The sequence below is a fragment of the Oreochromis niloticus genome, linkage group LG6, assembly GCF_001858045.2.
Source record: "Oreochromis niloticus isolate F11D_XX linkage group LG6, O_niloticus_UMD_NMBU, whole genome shotgun sequence".
Classification (NCBI taxonomy): Eukaryota; Metazoa; Chordata; class Actinopteri; order Cichliformes; family Cichlidae; genus Oreochromis; species Oreochromis niloticus.
Genome location: NC_031971.2, coordinates 3,524,533 through 3,534,292, shown reverse-complemented (window position 1 = coordinate 3,534,292; position 9,760 = coordinate 3,524,533). Strand labels below are relative to the sequence as shown.

The following is a 9,760-nucleotide window of genomic DNA, read 5'->3' as shown; positions in this document are numbered from 1 at the left end:
GCTGGGCGCTGCAGGGGAGGGGGACCCATGGGTGTAAAGTCTGTGCTCTCTCGGCTGTTTTTTGGGTGTGTGTTGGGCTGTGAGTTGAAAAGCTACAGCTGGTTGTGTGGGTACACCAACCATGTGTGAAAAGTGGTCCATAACGTAATGCTTCAAAGCGTGTTCATGCAAACATTGTCGGGTCTGCCGTGGTACAATGGGACTTCTGCTCATGAACCTGTGTGCACAGCGTCTGCAAATCGGGGCTGTACGAAGTGACCTCATCTTTACCCAAAACTGTAAGCTGTCATCTGTGAGGCGTGAGCGGTGTTTGTTTTTACCATAGTTCATGGTGGAGAATGGCTGCTCTGCTGAGTTTTGCTCTCTGTAGCCGTATGAATGGCAAACTACACTGATTAGCAGCGGCATAGGCACACTCAAAATTTCTTCTGAAATTTTCGCTTTCTAGTTTAAGTATACTCTTATAGACTGGAAAGGACATTATGCTAGTACATTTATGGTGAACAAAAAGTACATCTAAAAGTTAATTTCGAGAATACTTTTATGTACTAAAACGGGGGCCAATGTAGTCCCAAGATTATTAGTATACGTACTAGGTAACGTGTACTTGGGAAATATACTTGAAGTATACTTATTTTTTGTATGGCCAGCAACAAAAACTAATGGTTACATTTAGAGTAATGTTTACAAATGACTTCATTTAGCAGGGTGTTCCTTTTTTCTCTTCTTATTCTTTCTTATACTGGACCTTCATTTGTTTTGTATAAGGTGTTACTTTTTAAGACACCTCAGCGTAACTACAGTGAACTAACCAAAAGTTCACTGAAAAGAATATGCTGTGGTCGTCATTTTACACAAGTTTAGGTGTCACATCCATGAAACCTACACCACTAACCAGCATCAGTCCTACAACTTCACTCTCAAATTTAATAAATTCTGGGACAAGCAGAAACTGTAGCGGTGCATTTTGTGGCTGCTATTAAATGCACTCTCCTAAAGAAATAATTCCTTCGTAGCGCCACTTCGTCTTGGTTCAGAAGAGATGTCCTGGATATACATGAGAATGTAACACGGGTGTTTATGTTTGTTCATGTTTAGCGCGTTGGGTTGTGTTTTTAAAGCGATTGTTACGTTTTTAAAGCGTTTTTATGCGACAGGTGTGTGTAGCACTTGTTACACATCTCAATGGTTGAGCGATAGCCGACACCACACCTTCACCTGATGTACAACGTGACGTATGACGCACACGTTGGGTATTCACTTTCAAAACAACAATGGGGATAGAAAATATTGCTCGAGGTGGTTAATGCTCCTTTCGCTGGTTGCCAACCACCGTTAAATAACAACAAGAAGAAAATATTGATCTGCTTTTCTTAGTTTTGCACGTTTAAGACGCAATTCAGACTCAAACAAAGCTGCAAAGCAGGAGAACAACATGGCCATCAACTATTCTGTGCCACAGATCCAGTTCGCTGAAGCACAGAGTGATGATGAGATGGTGGAAGAACAGAGACAATTTACGGACCGTTAACATGTGCAACTTAGAAGTAGTCAGAGGTAACTGGATGGAGTTCAATCGGGTCAAATGCAAGGTTGATTGGATTATATCTGAAGATCGTATGCTATTCGTGACAACTCTGTTAGACTCCAAATTTCTCGTCCATGAGGGAGTATCTCAAAAGTAAATGAAACAACTAAACTTAACACTTTTTCCCTAAAACTGACTGACATGGGAAACATTAAAGTTGGATTGACACCAGCTAATCAGTCTGAAGGTAAGTGTTTTTTCACTTATTCGAGAGAAGTCAGAAACGCGTTCTTATTATTGTTTATTTTGACTTTTAACCTACCCTGCCAGGTTATTTTCATTCAAATGCTAAGACAAAATGTCAATATCTATGAATGTGGAAACTCAAAAGACTAGTTAGGTAATAGTTGCCGATGGATTTATGAGACTTGATAGAAACTTGGACGTTTGCAACAGGTGAATCGGTGAACTACCAAGGTTGCGCCCAAATGCTTAAAGCTGTTAGCTGGTCAGTATTTTCAGGTGTGCTTGTACTACCTGTATGGTGCGGAGTGCTGACTTAGTCAGGCTAAACCCATTAAAGCATCGAGCTCAAATATCTTTTCATTTTTGTGCACTGCTCTCTTGTCTTTTGTCAGCACACATTTTCTGTTTATTGAAGCCTTTTGTGAATAATTTTGATCATGTAAAAACTGGGAATTGGTCCCTATTGACAATACTCTTATTATTATTATTTTTTGCATTGCATTGCATATGTCATTTAGGAAAGGTAATTGGTCATTGAACTTTTTGCAACTATGTGTATTTATAAATTTTGTGGCTTCCATGCACGCAAATTTATATTGTTCAGTTTGCATGTTAAAAGCCACAAACATGTAGCTAACTATAGGCTTTCTTGTGGAACTGAGAACTGCCCTGCCACGCTCAGAACATTTTCTGCCTTTCATTCACATATGCCTAGGAATCACAGAACAAGAAGGGAGACGACTGAGAGAAGTTCATTGGTGACCTCAGCTGTCAAGTTCCTGGATGTGGGTATGCTGCACAAAACTTTACAACTCTGTGCCCATCTCAGATTTCACATCAAAGACGGGAAAAAAGTATTATGTCCATTTGAAGATTGCTCTAAATACTTCAGTGTCTGAACATCATTTTCCAGCCATATTTCTCGAAAACATAAGTGGACAGTTCAGCAGTCAAGGCAACAAGAAATTGGGGAATTTGCCATAATACAAGGACAGGACACAGTTAATTTATTAGAAGACAGTTGGCTTTGTGTAATTTAAAAATGCAGGCTAAAATGCTCTTGCCAACCAGCACTATACAGAGCATCATAGAGGAATTTCAGGATCTTCGCAGCTGTGCAATGCACGATGTTCTTGCAATACTGTCTGACAAACTGTCTTCATTTAATATTCCAGTAGAAGTGGACAAAATCAATCAAGAACTTTTTTCATAGAGGACTATATACAGTGGCTTGCAAAAGTATTTGGCCCCCTTGAACTTTTCCACATTTTGTCACATTACAGCCACAAACATGAATCAATTTTATTGGAATTCCACGTGAAAGACCAATACAAAGTGGTGTACATGTGAGAAGTGGAACGAAAATCATACATGATTCCAAACATTTTTTACAAATAAATAACTGAAAAGTGGGGTGTGCGTAATTATTCAGCCCCCTGAGTCAATACTTTGTAGAACCACCTTTTGCTGCAATTAACAGCTGCCAGTCTTTTAGGGTATGTCTCTACCAGCTTTGCACATCGAGAGACTGAAATTCTTGCCCATTCTTCTTTGCAAAACAGCTCCACAACTGCCCTGTGACGGCCTCAGAGGTTGTGTAAGAGAATATTGGGAGCAACAACACCATGAAGTCCAAAGAACCAACCCGTTCTCACTCCCGACGCGTAAAATACTGACGATTTGTCACGTCCCTTAACTTCTCATGCTGACGCTGAAGGTACCCTTCCACGTTTTTATGCGACGCTGTGGGTTGTCAATTCATTCCAATATGAACCCGCTCGCGGTGATAAGAGACGCTTCGAGCAGAGGCTCCAGCCATCCATTTACTCCAATAATAACCCCGTCACGGCGAAATGTGACGCCTTGAAGTACAATCTAACTGGAGAACCGGGGACCCTCTCCGCGAACGGGATTTTCTCCCTAATTTAATGCTTTCTTTTAATGACATTGTTAACATTTCTCAACAAAAACACATGAAAGTAACACTGATAATTCAACAATAAAATCGCTTCATTTTCCAAAGTGATTCACGATCTGAAAGTGCGCAGATTTAATGTACATAATCCTTGGTTGGGTTTATTATTTTTATTTCACACGTAAAACACATTTATAGTTTTATTCACCATTCCTGTTAGTTTTGGATGCGCTCGGCTCCAACCAATCAGACGCAACCGGTGTAAGCAAAGGATGATGGGAGAACGGAGAGACCCGTTTATAAGAATAAGAAAAGGAGGCGGAATTGATTGATTCTAATGCACGTATGTAAAAAATACATATATTTAGAGTAATAGCTTGATGTGTGTTTCAAAGGGTTTTTTTCATAAAAGCTTCGAACAAACAGAGGTGACTGATCTTGGAAACGATTTAATGCATTTAAAAATGGCTACAGCTACCGTCAGCATGCTTGCTAGGTAGAGTATGGTAACGACTACACGTGGCTAGTGCAGCATTAGCCATTTAATCCAACGATGATCATTAAATCTATTATAAACATTTAAGGACTTGTGTGTTGCAAAATAGCCTCACATGGTGTGTAAAGCAGTTTTTGCGCTAATAGTTCTGCTAGCTCTTTACAAACCTATGATGCTAACGTTAACCGGAGCGCCAAGCTTCAAGCTGCTGACGAACTCCCTCAAGACATGCAGGTAACCTTCTTTTTTTTTTCGTAAATGTGATGTAGTGGAAACAAATGTTAAAGAGGGGACACACTTGTCTAATTTATTGTACGTAGTAAACGTTATATTATTTGATATATTTTTTATAAATTTTATATATCTGTATATATGTTTCAGTAAGTAAATATTCTTCAATCTCTTTTTTTCCCCCATTTTCCGCAGATCAGCGTCAATGTCCACGTGAAGAACCTAGTTATGTTGCCAGTGTCAACCCAACAAAAGATACTTTCACAATATATAAAAGAAGGTATTCCTTTTTTAAAGTTTACTTTTATGTTTGTTGTTATAGTTGAGTTAGGCAGGGCTTTTGTGCAGTCCTAAGAAACATACTGCCTAGAGTGTTTTTCACTTTGTGGAAGAGTTTCTTTATTTATTTATTTTTCTGTTAGTGTATGGAACTGAGGTGCTTCCTCAGGAGGTCCTTCAGTTGTTGGAGGATGGAGAAGCGGACGCAGCCATGACTTGTGAGACGGCGTCTGAGTCAGCTACTACTCACTAGGAGATCAGAAACATGGTGTCCTTGCAAAAGTGGAAAGAGGCCAGGCCTTGTCTTATAGACAATATGTTAGCTACTCTGGATCCACAGTCACACCGTGTGTGTCAGTGTGGCAAACAAGTAGTTGTGAGGTGTCTGGACTGCCTGCCTCTTCCATTCCTTTGTGCTGACTGTGATATTGCAGTTCACACACGCTTTGTCCTGAACAACAGAGAGGCAGTAACAGGAGGGTTTTTGCAGCCTTCATCAGAGTTTCACAAGCCAATAGGTACGGTTTTTAATCCTATGCATTTCTTGCTATGTACTATGAGTGGGTGCTGTTATTGTATTTTTATTGTGTATCATTTAATTTCCAATTCTTTTTATATATATATTGTGTATTTTTAATGTTAGTTCGGCTGTTGCCTGTGCAAAGGCCAGACCATGTGTGTGACTGCCCAGCAGGTAACTTTGAGGTTTCACCCGGCGCAATTGTGGCTCTTGTAACCATAAATGGTAAGTTGCCCTTTTGTCACACAGTACATACACAATAGATGTGTTTGCAGGTTTTAGTGCAAATTGTACATTGCTATCATCATCATCATCGTTTATTTATATAGCACTTTAAAAACACACAAGGCTGACCAAAGTGCTGAACAATAGAAACATAATAGATACATCTATAAGAATTGCTATCTTGTTTTGAATTACCCTCGGCCCGCAGTATATGTGGGCACCTGTCAAAGGTCATTTGGATTTACCAGACTGCTTTGAAAACAACATGAAATCTTCACAACATGAAAAAAATGAATGCTTTGAGCCATGACTGAATTTATCCTTATCCTTCCTAAAGGCCGTTATAACCTTGCACTGCCAGTGGTGAGCTGCACCAGCTGTGACCTAATGTGGTCCCCCTCAGTTAAGGACATCCTGGGTAGTGGATATTGGCCTGGCACCTTAAATTTCTGCACCCTGTTTTCAATGGGTGTCTTTCAGTCTTTCTATGACATTAAGAAGACTGCACCAGGGATGTCACTTAAGGCATTTGTCAAAATGCTGGATGAAAGAACAGCCCATTTTGGAAGGGTGAGTTTCTAAATTTGTCACGTTTAAGGAAATTGTGCAAATCAATGTTTATGATGACTGTCCGTGAATATTCTGTTGTTTGTCCTCTACTTAAAAGACTGGCCGAATATCAGCTGATGCCTTCAGTAAAAGCTTTGTGGAGTGGAGTGCTGTAAAGTTTGAGGTGGACAGGATGTGCAAGGAGCCATGCATTAGCTGCCCTGCCTGCACTCCAGACGTGCTTGCCGTCTCAGTTGATGGAAACCGTAAGCTTTATCGCATTCAATCAAATACAAGGTACATTATGCATTGTGTACATAAATCAAATATGGCTTTGTAGAAAAAAGTATTTTAATGTTTCTTTTCAAACAACTGTCACTGTGTCCGTTCAGCACTTCAGAGCAGGCGAACTTTGAAGGTGTCTTCATTGAAAAAGATGAGGAAGTTGCTGAGTTTATGAAATACATCCAGAGACACACAAATGATGTAAGAGACACATATATATTAGTGCAGTCAGCGGTAATCTTGTTAAAATGACATTAACGCCATAACCATATACACATACGTGTGTGTGTGTGTGTGTGTGTGTGTGTGTGTGTGTATAAATACATATGGATGGGTGGATATTTATTTTATTTTTCTCTTGGTGTTGTTATAATACTATTTACTTTACTTTTTCTTAATGTGTACTTAATTTTGTCACCATGTGTATTTAAAAAAAAAAAACAACGTGATTTTTATTTTGTGTTATCAGTGCTGTCCTGGGGAGATATGAGGTCTTGTGTGACTTAAGGCTAATTCAGCTAATTGTTATCCATTTGTTTAAAAAAGTTTGTCCCTGATAGGGCTTAATCATGTCATGTCTTTTATGTTAAAATCTTTGAGTGTATAGGTCCTGGGGAAAGGGTTGTGCGGATCTTCATCTTGGACAGCAGCAAAGGAGTCGACCAAAAAGTCCACTGGGAAGTTGGATGAAGAGGGCATGGAAATAGCTGTTTGTCGCCACGGAGTCCTCTTAGCTGCATTGAACATGTTTCGAGGGGAGATCTTTCAAGGTGGCTCAGCTGAGGAACCTCTTGTCAATGCGTCCTTTTCTGTCCGTCATGCATGCAAAGGCTCACATTTGGAAATGCGAGGTATACTGCAGCTTGTAGTTTTGGATTAGTTTGAGACATTTTGTTATAAGGTTGAATGAATTCAGCAGTCATGTATTGTGACCTCCTTTCTATAGATCAAATGGGGAGATGCGTTTCAGGATGGCGCCGGTTCTACAGTTGGAAAAGAGGTGGGACAAGTAAACAGTTTCCTGTCTAGGGCGGCCATTGAAGTACATGTCTAAAGCAGGTATGTGTCTGTGTGTGAGATTCCACTCAGTCTCCTGCTCATTAATTCTTATTTTTATATGAACTGAAATGCAGGGCGAACAGACATGTTGACCCTCCTGGCTTTGGGGTGGAACAAAAGGAAAGTGGAATAACTGGGCCGCACTTTGAGCCAGAGATATCTCAAGGTGATTTTTTTTTTTTCAACACCCATTTTAATGTGTGTGGTAATGGGGGAAAAACACCTGTACTGTAAAAACATCAATGTGAATGACATTTATTAATGTATTCTTAGATCATAAGGATCCTTAGAGAACAAGTGGAGAGCCTGAATGCAACCAAAAATGAGCTGGGTGTGGATGACGACACACTGCAGCAATGGGTGGCCGATGTGCAGAAATGGGCTGAAGGTGAGTCTCAATATAACGCACTCGTGTATAACAATAGGACCCACCATGGCCTCATTAAAGAACTTAAGGTAGAATTAATATCTTTCTGACAGTGTCAACAAACAATGAAAAATAAGCCTTGTAAAAGTGGAATTTATGGCAGAGTTTTTGCGTTTGATCAAATTGGATTGAACCTGGGTTGAAATGATGTCGTACTAGTTGGTTTTATAAACCTGAACACCGACATACTTGTTATCTCATGATAATGCAGCACATGAAGGCTACAGATGTCTTATAATGAATATCATCAAGTCAGTGATTACAGAGTCCACTGTAGTTTGGTGACTGTTACTCATCCTGTATTCTGATTAATATTCCTCTCACTTAGAAACTGATCAAACTGATGGCAGCCTTGGAGCGTTGCAGGCACGAATAGAGGAGCTTGTCGTCATCATCAGAGTGCGAACACAAAGTCTTTACAGACAAAATGGTACGTCCCAGTTTCTTTGAAATGGACCGTTTGATACTTAGTTTGTACAGCTTGTACAGCTACTTTGTAAACAGAATAAAATTAGATCCAGGTTTGTTTAAGCTGGATGTGATGCGTGTTCTAGCAAACAAATTGATGAGTGTAGATTAAAATGTAAATATATACATTATGTGAAGGTGTGAATTTTTTATGATTATTTACAGATAGCAACAAGAGGTGACACAGAATTCGCAAGGTCATCTTAGATGAGAAGAAACGCTTGGCGGCTGCTGTTGACAACTACAACAAGCTTGCTGAACCAACAAACAAATCGTATCCAGTGATGCCCTCATCCAGACCGATATTTGGCCCTGGCAGAGCACAAGTGAACGTAAGCTCTTGATTTATAAATATCCTTTTTAAACAAACTCCCAGTATCTGAGCAGTAGTTGAATGTTTTGTTCTTGAATCATAACGTGCTACTATGTTTTCCCATCTGATGTTGTTAAACTGTAGCTGCTGCTGAACTCCAGACAAAGAGAAAGGTCTTTGAGAAGGTGATGGCTGTGAGGCGCCTGAGAGAGGAGGAGATGATCCTTTGCAGGGAGATGCGGCATCACTGGACAGTGTTGCGAATGCGATCTGTGGTGTTGGGGACAATCTCCTCAGACTGTAAGCACATCTTTTATTTATTAATTATTTGATGAATCGATTGAAAATAAGAGCAGATGCTAAAGTCTTACTGGATCTTTTACCTATATCTAGATTGCTAGCTAACACTGCCTTCTCCCTTTAAAAAAAAGTTTAATTACAGGATCCTAATTCCTTGTGTTTATGAGGTGAGGGGTTTTTTTTGTTTGTTTGTTTTTTTTACTTTACTCATATTTATTTGTTTTGTTCTTTTTACAGCCTCCCTTGTTGGCATGTCCGAGGATGCACAGAAGGGACTCCATAGCCTGGTTTTAAAAAAAACAAAGTGAACTGAAAGCTGAAATGCTCAAAATAAAGGACATGTACAAGAGAATCCTCAGCCACCAACCACTCCTGGAAATGGACTCGGAGGAGGAGGAAGACATTCCAGACGATGCCACTGAGAGTGATTTGAGCACTTCTGATGAAGACTGATTGTGTCATCATTGATGTTATTTTTGGTAAAATAAAAAGTTAATCACATCTCTGTTTAATGTGATTTTTCAACAGACATTTTACATTTTGAGAAGAAAAATGTAATTCCCTTGGTGCAGTTGTTTACCCATAATCATGCTTTCCCATGTAATTTAATGACTAGTGTACATGTTCAGATAGACTAACATAATTTAATTCATGGAATGCTTTCTGTGCTGCTCAAATTACCACAGAATTTAAAAGCACCAGGCAGCACACACAAGGAAATTTTTGTTCAGTGTTTTGTCGAAGAAATCAACAAGTACAATTGAGATGTTTGCTGTAGTGGTGTGTTTGTTAAGAAGCATGCCAGCACACTGGTGAACTGACAGTCCCAGAATGCACCCGAGCCAGTGACTCGCCCCAGAGCAAATGAAATTGCTTATCTAGAAAGACAACCGTCATCAAAGAATAAGTAAAAGAATAG

General features: G+C 39.6%; 1 protein-coding gene across 5 annotated transcripts; it reads left to right on the top strand.

Moving 5' to 3' along the window:
• Positions 1 to 3,418: 3,418 nt before the first annotated feature.
• LOC109202639 (uncharacterized) lies at positions 3,419 to 9,342 on the top strand. Of its 5 annotated transcripts, none has more exons than XM_025908353.1 (14): positions 3,419 to 4,696; positions 4,839 to 5,213; positions 5,339 to 5,440; positions 5,778 to 6,010; positions 6,108 to 6,286; positions 6,382 to 6,475; positions 7,045 to 7,125; positions 7,221 to 7,333; positions 7,408 to 7,499; positions 7,607 to 7,721; positions 8,089 to 8,190; positions 8,394 to 8,560; positions 8,686 to 8,841; positions 9,079 to 9,342. In XM_025908353.1, exons 2-8 carry the CDS (start codon positions 4,961 to 4,963, stop codon positions 7,326 to 7,328), a joined length of 1,050 nt encoding a protein of 349 aa, XP_025764138.1. In that variant the 5' UTR covers positions 3,419 to 4,696; positions 4,839 to 4,960; the 3' UTR covers positions 7,329 to 7,333; positions 7,408 to 7,499; positions 7,607 to 7,721; positions 8,089 to 8,190; positions 8,394 to 8,560; positions 8,686 to 8,841; positions 9,079 to 9,342. The 5 variants fall into 5 exon arrangements, with proteins under 5 accessions (XP_025764138.1, XP_025764139.1, XP_025764141.1 ...); XM_025908354.1 differs by having other exon boundaries at positions 7,607 to 7,789; XM_025908356.1 differs by lacking the exon at positions 5,339 to 5,440.
• The last annotated feature ends 418 nt before the right edge of the window (positions 9,343 to 9,760 follow it).

Coding starts and splice junctions, on each gene's coding strand:
- LOC109202639 (XM_025908355.1), top strand. CDS start 4,961: ATGGTGTCCTTGCAAAAGTGGAAAGAGGCCAGGCCTTGTCTTATAGAC. Junction 6,011..6,107: donor GAACAGCCCATTTTGGAAGG/GTGAGTTTCTAA, acceptor TCTACTTAAAAG/ACTGGCCGAATATCAGCTGA. Junction 6,476..7,044: donor TCCAGAGACACACAAATGAT/GTAAGAGACACA, acceptor AGATCTTTCAAG/GTGGCTCAGCTGAGGAACCT.